This window comes from Pogoniulus pusillus, chromosome 41, assembly GCF_015220805.1.
Source record: "Pogoniulus pusillus isolate bPogPus1 chromosome 41, bPogPus1.pri, whole genome shotgun sequence".
Lineage (NCBI taxonomy): Eukaryota > Metazoa > Chordata > Aves > Piciformes > Lybiidae > Pogoniulus > Pogoniulus pusillus.
The window spans coordinates 1,560,203-1,579,548 of NC_087304.1; the positions used below are offsets into that span (position 1 = coordinate 1,560,203).

The window sequence follows — 19,346 nt, forward strand, 5'->3', positions numbered from 1 at the left end:
CGCCGTACGCACTGACGCAGGCGCCCCGCACGCGCTGGCGGGGGCGCGCGCTCCGGTCCGGCTCCCAACATGGCGGCGGGGGGCGGCGGCGGCGGCCGGGGGGGCAGCGCCCCGCGCTGGGGCGGCGGCGGCGGCCGGGCCGCAGCACAGGAGAAGCTGCCGGTGCATGTGAGTGTGGTGACCGCCCCGGTGGCTCGCCCCGCCGGGACCGTCGTCATTTTCCCTTTCTTTTATTCCCCCTCCACCCCACCCGCGGGAAGGGCCCCGCTTCTCGCCGCCGTCGACCCGCCCCCGCCGGGGATGGTCCTGCCCGCCCCGCCGTGACCTGCCCCGTCTTGTCCGCGGCGTCGAACTCTCCTTTGCCCGGACCGTGGGGTGTCCCGGAAGCTTCTCTCCCCGGTGCCGCGGAGCACCCCCGCCCTTCACCCCTGTACCCTAAGGTCCCTTGGGGCGGGCCCGCGCCCTCCTCCTCCGGTACCGTCAGCCCCGGACCCTGGGCTTGTGCCCCTCCTCCGCTGCGTCCCCGCCCCAGCTCTCCTGTCTCCTCTCCTCCTTCCCGGGTGCCTGCTCTTCTCTCCTCGGTACCGTGCCCCGCTCCGTGCCTCGCCGTCCCTCGCCGTCTCTCTCCAGAATCGTGCGGTCCACCCTCCCCAGTACGACCGTACCCCACCGGGGCCTGCCTCCCTCAGGGCTTCTTTATCTGATACCAAATTGCCCTCCCCAGGCTGCTTCTGCTCCTGGTGTCCCTTTCTGGGCATCACTCCTGGTCTCACCCCGCAGGTGGAGGATGCTCTTTCCTACCTGGACCAGGTGAAGATCCGCTTTGGCAGTGACCCCGCCACCTACAATGGCTTTTTGGAGATCATGAAAGAGTTTAAGAGCCAGAGGTAAAGCCCGGGGCTGAGGGCTGCTCCAGGGAGCTCCTCAGCCTTTGCAGGACCCTCTCTGCAGGGTCTTCCCACCCTCACTCCATCTTTGCATCTCTGCAGACACAGCCAGCAAGCTGTCCTGCTGGGCTGTCTTCTGGCAGAGCAGCTGCTAGGCACTGCCGTAGGGTGCTTGTCCATCCCATCGTTTTCCACAGGAAAAGGCAAATCTGTTCTGTTGAATTCGCTGGTGGAAAATGACTCTTTGGTCACCACTATGGTCAGATGGTCAAATCGACTTTATTGCCGTGATACAGTGACTTATGTGCACTCTAGCAATAGGCGTGCTCAGCTTTAGATTGGTTACAGGGGATGATTGAAAGGTTACATGTAAGGTGTGCATAGGTTAGCTTAGCACAACACTCTAAGGGTCAGCCTCCCAGACCACCCACTCCAGCCCCTTTGGTTATCAGTCTCTGCCCACTGCAGCTGTGTGTGGGGTGCTCAGCTGTTTACAGCTGGATTTCCTGGGCCAGCTGGCAGCCAAGGACGTTCTCAGCGCAGGTTGCTCATGTTTATAAATTTTTGCCCTCGACTGGTGAGAAATTCTTCCACACTGTTCTTGCTTCTCCCTCTGAAATGCAGATCTGGAAAATAAGCAAAGAGAGCTTGAGTGCAGAGGCTCTCTGGGACCTGCCAGCCCTGCAGGTGGTGGCTGTCACCCTTTGTGGGTGACCTGCGCTCTCCTCTCTGTGGACAGCCCTCCTAGTCTGAGGCTGCAGTGTGCATTCCCTCGGCTTTGGCGCATTCCTAGGCCTGAGGTTCCCATACTTGCTAGAACCTGAATCCCTCAGGAGCCAGCTGCTTCCGTGCTCCTCTGCAGTGGCTTTCTGGGCTTGCAGGGAATTTCTGAGTTGTACTCAGGTAACAAACTCTTCTCCATTTTAGCATTGACACACCCGGAGTAATCCGACGTGTTTCACAGCTCTTCCACGAGCATCCCGACCTCATCGTAGGATTCAATGCTTTCCTTCCTCTGGGCTACAGGATAGAAATTCCAAAGAATGGGAAGTTAAGTATCCAGTCACCTTTGAACAGCCAGGTAGGTTACAGACCACGTGTCCCTGTGCACAGCTCTTGCATAGGTTGGACTCGGTGACCTCGGAGGTCTTTTCCAACCTGGTTAACTCTGTGATTCTGTGTGTTGCATGTTGCTAATGTTTTACAGGGTTCCAAAGTCTGGGACAGTGAACGTAATCTAAACATAAAGGGTTCCTCTGAAACCAGTTTAAGAGGGACAGGGATCTGCTGGACAGAGTCCAAGGGAGGGCTGCGAGGATGATGAGAGGTCTGGAGCACTGCATAATAAGGAGAGGCTCAGGGACCTGGGGCTGCTTAGTCTGTAGAAGAGAAGACTGAGAGGAGATTTAATCAATGTTTATCAAACTCTGAGGGCTGGGGGTCAGGAAGGGGGGACAGGCTCTGCTCACCTGCTCCCTGGAACAGGACAAGGAGCAATGGATGGAAGCTGCAGCACAGGAGGTTCCAGCTCAGCACAAGGGGGAACTTCTTTCCTGTAAGGGTCCCAGAGCCCTGGAACAGGCTGCCCAGAGAGATTGTGGAGCCTCTTCTGGAGCCTTTTAAGGCCCATCTGGATGTATTCTATGTGACTTGGGCTAGATTGTATGGTCCTGCTCTGGCAGGGGGGCTGGACTCAGTGATCTCCTTGGGTCCCTTCCAACCCCCCTAACATCCTGTGATCTGTGAAAGCAGTTGTTAGTGTAATTGTTAGTGTAACTTAGACAAGACTCCTGTTCCTGCATGAAGTCTCACCTTAACTCCAGATTCTTCAGTCAGCTTTGAGCACTGAGTTGTGGTTGGCTTCACACATTTCTCTAGGTTCTCTCTACGTGGGGTGTGTAGTGAGATTTCAGAAGGACATCCTGGAGCAAGTCACATTTCCAGTCCCCACAGTGAAACTGGGAAATGTGTTCAGGCAGTAGGTAAAAAACACCTCAGGTATTGCCATGCAGTTGCTGACACCCTGTGATGGCAGACAGCTGCTGTAGTACTGGTGGATATGTATTGGTCTCTGCTGCTTCGAGTTGCTGGGTGCTGGTAGCTGAAGCAGAGCTATTGCCTGAATGCTGCTGATACTCTCGGGGGTGAATCAGTAGCAGTAAAATATCTCCTAGCTCACAGTTCCCTTGGATCTCACTCTTGCTTTGGAATTTAGCATCTTTCTGAGCCTTAACATTTTAGTATGCTGCATACAGCAGTGGTGGCCTTGACTGTGGTGTGTGCTGTTTAGTGCAGCCTCTCCACGGCAGTGGCTAAGGCAGGGCCAGTCCAAAGCAGCAATGAGTCAGAGTCTTTGTGAGCCAGACATGATTTAGGGGATATTTTAAAACCTGTGGTGTTAAACTAGGTAGGGAAGTTCACTGGCTAATGAAAGCTGTTTTCTTTCTTCCTCACAAGGTAATATCTCTTTTTAGATAAATGGTTTGAAAACTCTGATGCTAGATGACTCTTGAGCTTGCTCTTCTGTTTCTATGCAGTCACTGTCTTGCGTGTCTCATGCCACTAGGTGCCCTCCGAGCCAGTTCCCAGTGCTCTCCCTGGCAGTGGGCTGCTGTTGCATTACTCCCAGGAGAATTCACACAACCACAGTGACTGTTCCGAGGAGTTTAGGCAGCAGCTCTCATACAAAGATGATAAATCCCAAATTCCTTTGGAGTCTGATTCCGTGGAGTTCAATAATGCCATCAGCTATGTGAACAAGATCAAAACACGCTTCCTTGACCATCCAGAAATTTACAGATCCTTCTTGGAAATTCTCCATACTTACCAGGTAAAAAAGTCTTCCAAGTCTTCCAGATCCTCCAAGTTGGAGGATTTGTTGTCAAATGAAGTATCTTCCTGTTAAGCAGCTCCATTGTCCAACAGTTCCCTCACAGATATTCACATGAAACAACCAAAATGTGAGAACTGTAGAACCTTCCAGGGTCTGAGGTATAGTGGGACCATATCTACCACTCTTTGGCTGATTTAGTGATACCCTGTGTGGAAGGATGCACTTTAAGAACCTTGGACAGTCTGACAGCCCATTCACATTCGTGTGGGATCAGTTTTGGGCTGAGCTGATGAGTTTTCTTGCATAGTGAGGTGTGGTTTTGACTCACATCTGTGTGTATCTCTTCAGAAGGAACAGCTGAACACTAAAGGCCGACCCTTCCGCGGCATGTCAGAGGAAGAAGTTTTTACTGAAGTGGCAAATCTCTTCAGGGGACAGGAGGATCTGCTTTCTGAGTTTGGACAGTTCCTCCCAGAGGCTAAAAGGTCCTTGGTATGTATATACCTAGAGCAAGGCAAAAGACTGGATACTTTGTATGTAGAATACATAAGGGAGATACAGAGATGCAAAACGTTGGGGAAGAACACAGAGCCAGTAGCTGAACTTCGATCCTCTTCGCTGTCTGAAATTGTGCAGAGCAGGTGGCTTAAGTACATGCTCTGTCCAGGTGTGTGAGGTTCTTGGTTTAGGCCAGCCAAGAAGAGAAGTCTGAAACCATGATTTATTTTCTTCAGTTCACAGGAAATGGACCCTGTGAAGTGAACAGCGTCCAGAAAACTGAGCATGAGAAGAATCTGGAACACAGCAAGAAGCGATCAAGACCACTGCTGCTGCGTCCTGTTTCTGGACCAGCAAAGGTATCTTGTAGCAAGGGAAGTCTTTGGTCAACCTGAGCTCACTCTGTGTGGTTGGGGAATGGCTTAAGTGGAGTTGCAATGAGCAGTGTCTGAGATATGTAGGTGTTAAGTGCAAGAAACAAAATTACTGTAGATAAAGGGTTGGACTTGATGATCTGTGAGGTCTGTTCTAACCCTGGTGATACTGTGATACTGTAAAGAGAACCTTTAAAGTCTGCTTCAACCTGTGTAGTACCATGATGAAGTATCAAGACCTTCTCTACTTGGTATTGGCCCTGGAAAGGGACAATTTATTGCCCCTACAAAGAAATTCCTTTGGAATTTGTTTCTGATGATTGTCTCTTCCTAACTGGGAGTTATTTGGTAGAGATTGCTGTGGAGTGCTTGACACTGGGCACAGTATGGGAAAAGTGGGGGTTGAGCCTCTGCAGAGAGCTGTTAGATGTCAGTGAGTGGAGTTTGGTAGCATTTGAGTCACAACATTCCAAGTGTAACTGCTGCTTCTTTTAACAGAAGAAAATGAAACTGAGAGGTACCAAAGATCTGTCAGTAGCAACAGTGGGAAAATATGGGACACTGCAAGAGTTTTCCTTCTTTGACAAGGTTGGTGTTTGGACTCTTCTTATGTTCTGTGGACTTATTTTCAGCCATTTATGTGGTTACTAATTGTTTGGGAGTCTGTCAACCACTTTGCAAGTGGAAGAGAAAGACCAAGAGAAGAGAAGATAGGTGGCTTTGGAAAATGGATAGAAATAATAATTAGCCTTTTTCTGAATCCTTGTCTCTCACAGATGTGTTTGTCTCTGTTTTTCAGTGATGTTTTCTCATGGTACCAGCTGTAGGTATTGAATTATTGTATGAAACTGAGTGGGTTTGCACACATTTGTAGAACATAGAATGCACTGGGTTGAAAGAGACCTCCAGATGTTACCTTGTCCAACTCCCTTGCAGTCAGCAGGGACATCCCCAACTAGATGAGGTTACTCAGAGCCCCATGAAGCCTGACCTTAAATGTCTCCAGAGATGGGACTTTTACCACCTCCCTGGGCAACCTATTCCAGCATTTGACCACCCTCGTGAAGAACTTCTCCTTAATGTCCAATCTAAATGTACTCTTCAGTTTAAAACCATATTCTCTTCTTATATTGCAGTGTGGACAGAGGTTTTTGTCTGTATTCATGGTTCAGACTACTTAGAATGCAATTTAAACAAAAGTGGTGTTCAAGTGATCTGCTCACTCCTCTCCAAACTGTGCTTTAGGTGCGCAGGGTGCTAAAGAGTCAGGAAGTCTATGAGAATTTCCTCCGTTGCATTGCTCTCTTCAACCAGGAGTTGGTCTCTGGCTCTGAGTTACTCCAGCTAGTGACACCATTTTTAGGGTAAGTTAATGACCACCACCTTTGCTGTGTTGTACATTTTAGGCCTTCCTCTGTTACATTTTGACAGACATGAACTTTGATACTGATGCTTTGGATTTAACTTCAGAAGTATCTCTTAGGTAGTGTGCGACAAACTGACATTAGCATGCTTAAAAGCATCAGCAAAACAACTAAATACTTTTTCTTGGTTTTTGAAGGAAATTCCCAGAACTCTTTGCACAGTTCAAGTCCTTTCTTGGTGTGAAAGAGCTTTCCTTTGCTTCTCCATTGAGCGACCGATCTGGGGATGGAATGAGTCGGGAAATTGATTACGCATCCTGCAAGCGCATAGGGTCCAGTTACCGAGCTCTCCCCAAAACCTACCAGCAGCCAAAGTGCAGTGGAAGGACAGCCATCTGCAAGGAGGTATTGTGGGACCAATCTACTCAACCCCTGAACACCCTTTGTGCTTGGGTAACCTGAGGGGGGTTGTTAGTGCCACAGCTCCTGCGCCTGGATTCCGCTCTTTAATGCCGCTCAGCCAGCTTTGATCCCAGGCTCACAGGATGTTAGGGGTTGGAAGGGACCCAAAGAGATTATCAGGTCCAACTGCCCTGACAGAGCAGCACTACACAATCTAGCACAGATCCCAGGCTCACAGGATGTTAGGGGTTGGAAGGGACCCAAAGAAATTATCAGGTCCAACTGCCCTGACAGAGCAGCACTACACAATCTAGCACAGTATCACAGTATTATTAGGATTGGAAGAGACCTCACAGATCATCAAGTCCAACCCTTTACCAGATCCCAGGCTCACAGGATGTCAGGAATTGGAAGAGACCCAAAGAGATCATTAGGTCCAACTGCCCTGCCAGAGCAGCACTACACAATCTAGCACAGATCCCAGGCTCACAGGATGTCAGGCATTGGAAGGGATCCAAAGAGATCATCAAGTCCAACCCCCCTGCCAGAGCAGGACCATCCAGTCTAGCTCAGGTCACACAGGAACACACCCAGACAGGTCTTGAAAGGCTCCAGAGGAGACTCCACAACCTCTCTGAATAGGCTGTGCCAGTGCTCTGGGACCCTTACAGTCAGGAAGTTCCCACTTGTGCTAAGCTGGAACCTCCTGTGCTGCAGCTTCCATCCATTGCTCCTTGTCCTATCCCAGGGAGCAGTGAGCAGAGCCTGTCCCCCACTCCTGACCCCCAGCCCTCAGATGTTTATAAACGTTTATTAGATCCGCTCTCAGTCTTCCCTTCTGCAGACTAAGCAGCCCCAGATCCCTCAGCCTCTCCTCGCAAGCCATGCCCTCCAGTCCCCTCATCATCCTCATAGCCCTCCGCTGGACCCTCTCCAGCAGATCCCTGTCCCTCTTCAATTGGGGAGCCAGCAGTTACATTTGCCAGTGTGCTGGTCTGAGTATACACCTGCACTTCACTGATTTTATTTAAACCCATCTCAAATCTCATCTTTCACTTTGTCTTAAGTCTCTCTACACACACATATGTTTTCCTATGGACACAGAATATCAAATACCTGAAATTAATTTTCTAGCAGTGGACCAATGTGGCCTTTAGAAACACTTTTTCTCCCGAAAGAGCATTACAGTGCCTGGATGGTTCTGACTGGAAACAGAAATCTGCAGCAGAGGTGCTCCTGCCTCTCAGTGTCTCATTTATTTACAGTCGCTGATTGCTGCAGAGAGATTTCAGTAGTTTGGGAGATGATGATGAAGATGCTTTTGAGCTCTCTGAGCTGGCACAGTTCCACACACTTAATCTTCTGAGGAGCTATCATGACTGACTTGTGAACTAAGTCTGAAACTTCAACAGAAACTCAGGAAAGAGCTGTGCAAAAATAAACCAGAGAATTGTCAGACCCCATGAGGCTCTCTTCAGTGTCCTGTGTTCGCTCTGCTGCAGGTGTTGAATGATACTTGGGTTTCATTTCCATCTTGGTCTGAAGACTCCACTTTTGTCAGCTCCAAGAAGACCCCTTATGAGGAGCAGCTGCACCGTTGTGAAGATGAACGTTTTGAGGTACCTCTGCTACTGAGCCTCTTGTCTGTGCCCAAGAATGCCAGACTTCTATCTGGGAGGGCTTGGAGTTATTTGGTGGTCACCTATGTCGCGGAGTGGAGTTTGTCTGGGGTTTTGGGGAATGAAATGTGAGGCCAAATTTCAAAGAATTTAAAAGATTTATTATTATAGACACTAGGAATCCCCTTCCCCAGACTTATGTATGACTACCCCACGTAAGTCCTTTATATGCACTTGCAAATCAAATTACAGAATGACTATAGGTAAGAAATCAGGGATTTAGCAAGAGTTTGAAAGAGTTTTAGGAAGAGAGTCTGTGACTTGAAAGAGTTCCACTGGAAGGCTTTGAGAGATTATTCTGGCTTTAGATCAAGTTTTCTCAGTTACTCACTGTCCGAATTCATTTCTGAAAGTCCCAAATATCATGGATATTCGAGGTTACTGAGGAGCGCTGTCTGAGCCTCTGCGGGCGCGGGCCAAGCTGGGCGTTGGCTTCCGAAGGCTGGCGGGGATCGGAGCGCTGCCGAGGCGGCTGTAGGCTCGATGCTGCAGTGCGATCGGTGCAGATACGAATGCCGTGCGAGTGCCGGGCTGTGCCCTGTGTGTGTGTGTGTAAGAGCAAGCGGTGCAAGCAAAAAGGGTTGCTTTATTAAAGCAATGCAGCATCTTCTATAGTATCCAGAAGAGGTGTATCCAGCCAAACTCGGGCGGACATACGTGAACAATACAGACTGGTTCAAAGTTATGAGTAAGGCATACATAGGCTGTTCCTTACCAAAACAACCTGTGGCACCACCCTAGGAGGCTGGTAAGGGTCAACCCCCAGCAGGTGTGCGTAGGGTGCTCACAAATATCTCAGACCCAAGGTCTTTTTCCCAAAACAATGCCTCATGTTTACAGCTTTATGCCCCTCTGGGGGAGAAATCTTCCCACAGCTAGGAACAGCAGTTCAGTCAGTTCCCAGGCAGATGGGTGATCGGGGCAGGGAGTAAGGTTTCAACTCCTCGACTGATGGTCCTTTGAGCCACAATTTTGTATAAATGAGGGCTCTGCAAGAGGGCTTTGCAACTCTTCACCACAACCTACTGAAAGTTCTGTTATTGTTCGTTGGTTTGAGAGCAAGTTTGGTGCTTTCCACTTGTTCAAAGTGTAATTGCTCCTAGGCATGAGTCGACTTCTAAAGCTTGTTACCTTTGGCAGAGCTCTCAGGTACACATTTTCCACTAAGAATCGTAGAATGGTTTAGGTTGGAAGGGATCTCAAAGCTCATCCAGCTCCAACCCCCTGCCATAGGCAGGGACACCTCCCACTAGAACAGGCTGCCCAAGGCCTCATCCAACCTGGCCTTGAACACCTCCAGGGAGGCTGTGGAGCACAACCTCCCTGGGAAACCTGTGCCAGTGTCTCAGCACCCTCACTGTAAAGAACCCTTTCCTAACATCTAGTTTAAATCTCCCCTTTTCCAGTTTAAACCCATTCCTCCTCCTCCTGGTCATTACCAGACCTTCTCAATAGTCCCTCCCCAGCCCTCCGGTAGCCCCCTTCAGATACTGGAAGGCCACTATAACGTCTCCTCGAAGCCTTTTCTTCTCCAGACTGAAAAGCCCCAACTCTCTCAGCCTGTCCTCATAGCAGAGGTGCTCCAGCCCTCTGATCATCTTCATGGCCCTCCATAAAAGCAATAAACTTTGCTGATGCTTCTCATCTGCACTCAGTGGGACTGGGATCCATCCCACAATCCTGCCACTCCTGGTCTCCATTTGCTATGCCTGTTCTTACGCCATGTCTCTTGTGAACTCTTTGCAGTTGGATGTTGTCTTGGAGACCAATTTAGCCACAATACGTGTGCTGGAGAGTGTGCAGAAAAAGCTCTCTAGGCTGACTCAGGAAGACCAGGAGAAATTCCGTCTGGATGACTGCTTGGGAGGGACGTCAGAAGTGATCCAGCGCAGGGCAATCTACCGCATCTATGGGGACAAAGCACCAGAGATCATCGAAAGTCTTAAGAAGAACCCAGTTACTGCAGTTCCTGTTGTCCTGAAGAGGTAACTCACTGCTTTGCTCACCTGTGTTCTCTAGGAGACTCATACCTTGAGTGCTGTGTCCAGTTCTGGGCCCCTCAGTTCAAGAGAGATGTTGAGGTGCTGGAAGGTGTCCAGAGAAGGGCAACAAAGCTGGTGAGGGGCCTGGAACACAAACCCTATGAGGAGAGGCTGAGGGAGCTGGGGGTGTGCAGCCTGGAGAAGAGGAGGCTCAGGGGTGATCTTATTACTGTCTACAACTACCTGAAGGGATATTGTAGCCAGGTGGGAGTTGGCCTCTTCTCCCAGGCAACCAGCAACAGAACAAGAGGACACAGTCTCAAGTTGTGCCAGGGAAAGTCTAGGCTGGATGTTAGGAGGAAGTTCTTGACAGAGAGAGTGATTGGCATTGGAATGGGCTGCCCAGGGAGGTGGTGGAGGCACCGTCCCTGGAGGTGTTCAGGAAAAGACTGGATGAGGCACTTAGTGCCATGGTCTGGTTGACTGGATAGGGCTGGGTGATAGGTTGGACTGGATGATCTTGGAGGTCTCTTCCAACCTTGTTGAATCTATGATTCTATAAAGGATTTTAATGCCCTTTTCAACAGCTGCTCTCTGTAGAGATTGTTTCAAGGGAAGTCATCTGCAGTAGTGGTGCTTTTGCTCATTCACCTTTTGCTTCCAGCAGTGCTGACAGGTTCTTGGTGCTTTCACAGCTGGCCACAGTCAGACGTTTGGTCTGTTTCTCTGTGGTGCCTTTTTGAGCTGAAGCAGATTGTCCTTCTCTGCAGATTGAAAGCTAAGGAGGAGGAATGGAGGGAAGCCCAGCAGGGCTTCAACAAAATCTGGCGAGAGCAGTATGAGAAAGCCTATCTGAAGTCCCTTGACCACCAGGCTGTCAACTTCAAACAGAATGACACCAAAGCTTTGCGCTCCAAGAGCTTGCTGAATGAAATTGAGAGTGTCTATGATGAGGTACGTGTGCTGGTAAATAACCCACCCTGTGCCTCCTTCATCTGGAGTATTTAGATGCTGATGTAGCACCCAGGACCTTGTGGAAGTGGCAGTGCTCTGAAGAGTTCTCAGTCAGAAATGACTGTCCCAAGCACAGCACTAATCCTAGCTTATTTCTTCTGGCAGGAATGGCTCTTGTGCATGGATTGGAAGGATCTTTATCTATTTGTCTCTTACAGCATCAGGAGCAGCATTCAGAGGGGAGAAGTTCATCCACAAACGAGCCTCATCTTATCTTCATCTATGAGGACAAGCAGATTTTGGAAGATGCAGCATCTCTCATCAGCTACTATGTAAAAAGGCAGCCCACTATCCAAAAGGAGGATCAGGCCACCATCAGGCAGATCGTGCACCACTTCATACCTGAGCTGTTCTTCTCTCAGCCCCCCGAGCACAGCATTTCTGAAGAGTCAACAGATGAGGACAGAGAAAACCATCATGGGCAGAACCTGGATGCTCCTGAGCTACGGAAAAAACATGTGCCTGTGCCTCCAAGCAGTCCTTTGGAGGCCAAAACAACCTTCTGTGATGTGACAGCTGCAGAGCCCCACAACACTCTGGATGATGTCTACAGCCTGTTCTTTGTCAATAACAATTGGTACTTCTTCCTCCGCCTTCACCAGACTCTGTGCTCGAGGCTCCTAAAGATTTATCGCCAGGCTCAGAAGCAGCTTCTAGAATATCGGACTGAAAAGGAGAGAGAGAAACTCCTGTGTGAAGGAAGGAAGGAAAAAAACAACGATCCAGCCATGGAACTGAGGCTGAAGCAGCCAAGTAAGGATAACCCAGGCCATACTCTCTTCTTAACGCTCTGGTTGCTGGTGCTCGATGGTGTGTAGCTGAGAACCTGAGACCAGCAGGCAAGTCTGCAAGGAATGTGGAGGTGCAGTGCTCCACTGCACTTGTGATTTGTGGGTACAGCTGACTGAACAGTGTAGCCAGTTTGTCAGTTATCTCGAGGGCCCTCCCGTGTGGTGCATAGAGAATTCGCACAAGCCCACTGGTGTCAGATGTTCTCAGGTGTCTCTTTGTGTTAATCTCTTACTTTGACATGTAAATGGCTCCACAATGAGGTAGTTAACTGCACGGGGCAGTCGTGGAAGCGCATTAGATAAGACCGTTCCAGCGTATCAGCACTCCTTACAGAGAACTGCCTGTCTGGCAGCATGGTCTGCATCCTGAATGTCATGGTTCTTGGGCAGTGCTGCCCCTTATATCTCCTGATATGACTCTGCCTCCTCCATGCGTTAAGTGCCTGCACTTTTCCCCTGCCCAGGTGAGGTGGAGCTGGAGGAGTACTATCCTGCCTTCCTGGACATGGTGAGGAGTCTGCTGGATGGGAACATTGACCCAACGCAGTACGAGGACACCCTGAGGGAGATGTTCACCATCCATGCCTATATTGGCTTTACTATGGACAAGCTGGTGCAGAACATTGTCCGCCAGGTAACTCGTGATGGGCAGGCTGTGCCTGGGGTTTCTCGTGGTGCCTGCAGTGCAAGCACTCATGAAACTGAAAGGAATCTGGTGAGGGGAAGCACCAACAGAGGTTGAGATAGCTCAGCTTCAGTACAGGGCCCACCTCAGGGGATTTACTGCTCCTGGCCTTTCCCAACAGTTCTAAAGTTCCAGTCCTTTCAGAACTCTGCCATTCCCAAAATACATCTGAGGCAAAACATAAGAAGGTCCAGTCCTTGTTCCCCCAGTCTGTCTTTAATTGCAGTCTTGTTCTAGTGCAGGGACCTCAGCCCCTTGCTCTTCTCTGGTCCTCCTACTGCAAAGTAATGAAAAAGTGACCCGTGGGAGGCGTCTGGAGTTGAAGCTCTGATGCTTCATCTGGGGGGTGATACTGGGCTGGGTTTTGTGTTCCTTTCACAACACACTGGACTTAACTCTTGGCCAGACTTGCTGACTGAATTCCCCTTTTTTCATGGAAGCTTCACCACCTAGTGAGTGATGACATCTGCTTGAAGGTCGTTGAGCTCTACCTGAACGAAAGGAAGCGAGGTGCTGCTGGAGGCAACCTGTCCTCCAGGTGCGTCCGCGCGGCGAAGGAGACCAGCTATCAGTGGAAGGCTGAACGCTGCATGGCAGATGAAAACTGTTTCAAGGTAAGAACTTGCTACCAGGAAACTTAAAGTGACTGTGGCATTTTACCTGTGAGGAACAGGTTTGGAAGCTCTGAGACCACCACAATGGTGAGAGAGAGCAATATGGAGAGAAGGCACCAAGACCAGAGCATAGACAGCAAAGTGACTTACTGGCTCCCTGAAAAGCCCTGCTGCTTACTGCTCTCCTGATGTTCAAAGGACTTGTTTTGAATGCACAGCATTTTATTGTGAACCCCTGTGGCCAACATCCTGTGCCTGTGGCTTTGTTACAGGTCATGTTCCTTCAGCGGAAGGGCCAAGTGATCATGACCATTGAGCTGCTGGATACAGAAGAAACCCAGACAGAAGACCCCATGGAGGTCCAGGTAATGACACAGTGACCATGAAGTCTGCCGTACTAGAGACAAAGCAGATGTCTAAGGATGATTTCCTTCTTGTTTCAAACTGTGGGCCTTTGCCAGGAAGATAGGTTTGCCTGGGAGGTGGGAAGCTGACCTGTGAGACTGTGGTCATTGAGAGAAATGGACATGTTGGATGGAGCCTCCTGGGTTCCACTTGTGCCCTTTGCCTCTTGTCCTGTCACTGGGCACCACTGAGCAGAGTCTGGCCCCATTCTCTTGCCCCCCACCCTTTAGCTCTTGCTAAGCATTGATTAGATTCCCTCTGGGGCTGCTCTTCTCCAGACTTAGCAGCCCCAAGGCTCTCAGCCTTTGCTCCTCACAGAGATGCTCTAAGCCCCTCAGCATCTTTGTGGCCTCTGCTGGACTCTCCAGTAGTTTCCTGTCTCTCTTGAACCGGGGAGTCCAGAACTGGGCCCAGTAGATAACTTTTTCACCATGCATTCCACTGCATAGAGCTTCAACATAAATCAGCTTCACAAACTGCAGAAACATTTGTCTTGATCTGACTTGCAATGGATCTCTTGTGTAGCACCTGGCTAACTACATGGAGCAGTATGTTGGGGTGGAAGGAGCTGCAAGTAGCCAGAACGAGGGGTTCTTGCTGAAGCCAGTCTTCCTGCAAAGGTGAGCACACCCTCAGCCCCACCTGCAGTAGCTGCTCCTGCCTGCTCATGGTGCCTGTGCTGCTGCTGGGGGAGCTGTGCCGTGCAGCAGCTCTCGGGGAGCACACTCAGCTCCATGGTGCAAAGGCACTGCTGCAGTCCAGTGCACTGCCTAAGAGTGATGCAGAAGACATTTGTGCCTGCTGCAGAAGGCTTGTGCACAGAACTGCTTAGAGTGGGGTGGGACTGTCTGAACAATCCCTTCTGAGAACAGTGGGGCCTAGTTTGTTGCCATTTCACTATATCACAGAATCTCAGAATTGACAGAATTGGAAAAGACCTCTAGGATCATGGAGTCCAACCTATCACCTAACCCTGCTAATTAACTCACCCATGGCACCAAGTGCCTCATCCAGCCTCCTCTTAAACACCTGCAGGGATGGTGACTAAATGTCAGTGTGTGGAGGAAGTTCTTGAAGAGAGTCTTAAAACTAAATGTGGGAGTAGAAATCTCCTATTTGTGCTGCCAGCTCTGCCAGCTTAGGACACACAACCAAGAGTGACAGCTGCTCCCTAACCCTTCTTCTGCTCCAGAAACCTGAAGAAGTTTCGCAAGTGGCAGTGTAAGCAAGTGAGGGCTCTGCGCAGTGAGGTGAAGAGCTCCTGGAAGAGGCTGATCGGGGTGGAAAGTGCCTGCAACATGGACTGCCGCTTCAAGCTCAACACCCACAAGATGATGTACATCATGAACTCGGAGGATTACATGTACCGGCGGGGAGCTCTCTGCAGGGCCAAGCAGGTGCAGCTCCTCTTGTTACTCTTTCTGCAGCTCAGGCAGTAGCTGAGGTTGAAGATGTGAGCCATACAAAGTCTTGTGACTGCATTCCTCTCAGCGACACCCAGGAGTCACTACTCTGTTGGGTGAAACACGGAGGAGAGCTGCTAAATGCTCTGTAGTTTGGTGCAGTGTAGCAGACTTTTCTTTACCATGCAAAGCACAAGGGGGGAGTGGCAAACATTAGGAAGCAGAGATCTTTGGAAGCAGCCATGCAGTTTCCTGTTCTACTGTTGCATGTGCAACTCAGGAAAAGAGGAGGGGAGGGTCAGCTTCTTTCTCAGAAACCTCTCAGTGATCTTTACTGTCCTGCTTTCAGGTGCAGCCAATGGTACTGCTGAAGCACCACCAGCAGTTCGAAGAGTGGCACAATAGGTGGCTAGAAGAGAATGTGACCATGGAGGCAGTGGACGTAGTCCAAGACTGGCTGATGGGGGATGAAGATGAGGAGATGGTGCCCTGTAAAACCACTTGTGAGACAGTGAATGTCCACGGGGTCCCAGTGAACAGATACCGAGTTCAGTACAGCCGCCGCCCAGCCTCACCCTGAGCACAGACTTGTTCCTGCGACTGAGACAAGCGATGAGACATGTACCGAGGAGAGCGGTGGGAATGCAGTGTGTCAGTTACTGATATTTATCCAAACAGCATTTTACTTGGATTATGATGTATTTTCCATATGGCATAGACTTGTCTTCTTGCAGTGTAATCCTCCAGCCATCACAAAGAGACTTTTAAAAGCTTAATAGGAAGAGGACTCTCAGCGTGGCCACAAACCCTGTGGCAGTTTCCTAGCTCCAGGCCACTGCTGACCAGCCAATGCTGCAAGGCTGAATGAGGGGCTCTGGGCAAGCTACCTCTGCTGGCTTTGTTGGAGAGATGGAGCTAGGCTGATGTTTGAGCAGATGCTGGCAGCTGCTTCCACTTTGAAGGTTTAATGGGTGTTCCTCTCTTGCTGAATTTATGCCATCTTGCAGCCTGCAGAGCTCTTCAGTGTCACCTCTGAACACCAGTGGAGCGAGTGGCTTCGTCCTCCCTGCACTACCGAGGCTACAAGCACAGTGCTTGCTGCTGCTGCTCTGGTGAGGAAATGCCAAAACTGAGACGAGGGTGAAGGGCCTACCAAGTGCTCTGGTTCTCACTCCTCGGCAGAGTATTTCTGGAGCATCAGCTAAGGGTATGAAACTCTGAGCTGCAGTTTGTGTTACAAGGCAGCCCAGGCCTGTCAGCCCTCCCTCTGCGGTCGTGCCTGGGACTCTATCTTGCTGCTTTGTGAACTTGGGACCTGCTGCTGACTCTGCCTTCTCAGACCTGGAGCTGCTCGCAGCGTGTGCCTGGGGAGGAGTATCCATTGCGAGATCTGGCTCTGTTTTGTGTGTGTGTGTGTGTGGTGTTGTATTTTGCATGCTGATGGGCAGCCTCCGTAGACTGCGTGCCCAGGCGCTTCGTTGTCCTGCAAGCCCGGCGCCGGCAGCGCTGCAGGAGCAGCAGCAGATGGCGCTCCGGCGGCACGCCCGAGCCCGCCTTTGGCCCGGCTGCTTCCTGCTGAGTCAGCACAGCTGCTGCCTTCGCAGTGACACACATGGAAACCTGTAACGGGCAGGAGCTTTTCCACTGAACCCTCTCTGCTTCCAGCTAAGCTTCCTCGCAATGGAACCTAACAAATCTCTGCCCTGAGCCACGCAGATCTCACCTCCCTTGTGACTCAATCTACTGGAAAATCAAGAAGACTTTGTTGTTTGTCATCAATCCCTCTGTGGCTTCACTCTTGCTTTTGAGGGGCCAAAGGCAAGCACACTGTCCATGGAGTGTATTACAAATACAATGTCTTGAGGCAGGTCTAGTGTCCTCTCAGCTCTGGTTGCAGCTTTTTCCTGGCTTTTGGGGGAATACCCCCCCCCGACCTCCATATTTTCTGTGGCTTTGAACTCTCAGTTATAATTTCTGCCAGACCGAAGTAGTAGCCTGCAGGATTTGTCCTGGGTTATTTCCACTGTACAACACTGGTTCTGCAATTGTCTCTCTTGACAGCAGAAAAAAATTGGCCTTTGGGGTACATTTAATAGAAAACTGTACTGACTCTTTGTCTTTTGTGCAAAATAATCTGTAGGAGGGAAGGAGGGTGGCCAGTCTCTGGCATTTGTGGCCACTTGCACAACTACTGCCAGCAGAGGACTTCATCAGAAGCTCATGTTCTTGTTGGCTGCTAAAGTTTAGTTACTGAAATGGTCTGAAGGTTCTTCCCCTTCCCTTGTTGCAGGGATAAAAGACACAACAGAGCTCTGAGGGGATGGCTGGAGGAGCAGGGGGATGAGCCAGTGCGAAGCACAGTATCCTCTTTTTGCTTCCCGACAGCTCATCGAAGTACACCTCAGTCATGTTCACCTCTGCTGTATTCCAGTGGAGATGACAACTGTGCCAAATTTTATGGGTTTATGATACAGACAAATGTTTACTAGGAAATAGGTTGCAACTTGTGGCTTAAAATGCATTTGATTTCACGTGTCCCGAGGTGCAGGAGGGTCACAGCCCGTGCCCCGTCCTGTTCCACCTCCTCATTTTTAAGTGTACTTCAGGTATTTTTAAGCATCCTTATTTTGTAAACCTTAATTTATGATCTGAATGGCTTAAATAAGACTTTTGCCCTTGCCAGTGCTCTTGTCTCCAAAGGGATAGCAGCAAGTGATGTGAATGGAGTCAGCAGGCAGTGCAGGCTTGAGGGGCTTGCTAATGGCTGAGAGTTTAAGCTCGACCTCTGTGTCTCTGCTAGCAGGACCCTGATTCAAGAGTTTGCTCTTCCATTTTTTGAAGGATCTTTGCTTTTGGGCTTGTAATTGCTTTGCCAGCTCTTTGAATGTAGTTTTTTTTAATATTTATTTGCACATTCAAGTAAAATAAAATATTGGTTTTAAAAGTCCAAAGCTCTCAAAGCTTAACATTTCTTTTCAATTCCGCTTTCTGCCACTCTCCAGAATGTAGAGAGTCACAAAGAATCCCAGCATGGGATTGGAAGAGACCTCTGAAGATCGTCTAGTCCAGACCCTACTACAGCCAGGTCACCTAGGAACACATCCAGGTGGGTCTTGAATGCCTCCAGAGAAGGAGACTTCACAACCTCTGTGGGCAGCCTGCTGCAGCACCCTCAAAGTGAAGATTTTTTTCCTAATGTTTACATGGAGTCTGTGTTCCAACTTCAAATGGCAGAAAAATGCAGTTGAAAAGTTGGGTGAACTTCTCTGCTAGACAAGCTGCAGGTTGTCATGGTTAGTTAGGTGTGTGCCAGCTCACTTCCAGTGGGCCAGCAGGCAGCAAATCTCTAACCTTGCCCACACTGTAAAGATAATGCACAATAAGAGTATGGAGCTAATGAAGAAGGGAAATGAATGACCTGTGAGGTGTGTGCAACAGCAGCTCCCATGCAGGAAGACAGGCCCTACTGCCATGCCTGCTGCCAGGACCTCCAGAACAAAGGTTCTTGGTTGAGAGAGAGCAGAGAGGCCATGGGGGTGGCACAGTTTCTCCCCACAGAGCTGGGTTCCAAGGGGTGCAGTGTGCAGTGCCAGGCAAGCGTGGGTTTAGCACAGGTTGGTTTGTTTCTAACAATGCCTTTACCATGAGAGGTGTGCCACAAAAGCAGGGTCCAGGCCTGGCCCCCAAGTGTTGGCACACTAAATACAACTGAAGAGAAGCTGCTAGAGCTGGAGGCACATCTGCTACAGGTTAAGACAATACAACTGCAACCATGAAAATAACCCTCCACCCGCCTCTCCCTCAACCTCCTCACATTCCTGGGTAATAACATGTTCAGCTGCCTTCCCGGTGAGCTCTGCACAAGTGGATGTGTAGATTTCGCCCATCAGGCCATGGTGATGTGACCCAGATCTGATAGGAGTTTCCTTGACATCATCCTCAACACTTGCGTTGCCATAACAGAAGACAGCTCTGCCTTGCTCCTAGGGAAGCAAACTGCTGCTCTCCCAGGAACAGTCCTCAGATGCATAAATTGCATGGAGTGATTTGATTAATGTGAGGGCAATGATGCCTCAGAGGCCAGAATCCACTTCTCATAGAGGTCTTGGACTTGTCACAAAGAGGACATTCTCTGCACTCGTGGGGAGGGACAGCTGGATCTGATATCACTCAAGAGCGTTTGGAGAGCTCAGCAAGTGGACAGCTTTGGCAAGGCCGAAGGAAGAAAGACAGCTTAAAAGCATCTTTCAGGCTTGCAGGCTGGAGCAAGAGGCAGTGGCTTTTAGAACCACAGAATCAGTCAGGTTTGGAAGGGACCACAAGGATCACCTAGTTCCAACAAGGGACACCCTACCCTAGATCAGGCTGGCCAGAGCCCCTTCCAGCCTGGATTTCTGAATCAAGGCAGCACTTCA

The 19,346-nt window shown here is 49.9% G+C and overlaps 1 protein-coding gene across 2 annotated transcripts; it reads left to right on the plus strand.

The window, feature by feature from the left end:
- The first annotated feature begins 69 nt into the window (after window positions 1-69).
- SIN3B (SIN3 transcription regulator family member B) lies at window positions 70-17,882 on the plus strand. Of its 2 annotated transcripts, XM_064175276.1 has the most exons (19): window positions 70-168; window positions 781-887; window positions 1,815-1,968; window positions 3,454-3,717; window positions 4,069-4,212; window positions 4,455-4,577; window positions 5,091-5,180; window positions 5,838-5,956; window positions 6,154-6,361; window positions 7,861-7,977; window positions 9,784-10,022; window positions 10,790-10,973; window positions 11,192-11,786; window positions 12,289-12,458; window positions 12,950-13,123; window positions 13,396-13,488; window positions 14,054-14,148; window positions 14,721-14,925; window positions 15,281-17,882. In XM_064175276.1, the coding sequence occupies exons 1-19, from the start codon at window positions 70-72 to the stop codon at window positions 15,509-15,511; spliced, it is 3,411 nt and encodes a 1,136-aa protein (XP_064031346.1). In that variant the 3' UTR covers window positions 15,512-17,882. The 2 variants fall into 2 exon arrangements, with proteins under 2 accessions (XP_064031346.1, XP_064031347.1); XM_064175277.1 differs by lacking the exon at window positions 70-168 and having other exon boundaries at window positions 735-887; window positions 5,094-5,180.
- Window positions 17,883-19,346: the final 1,464 nt, after the last annotated feature.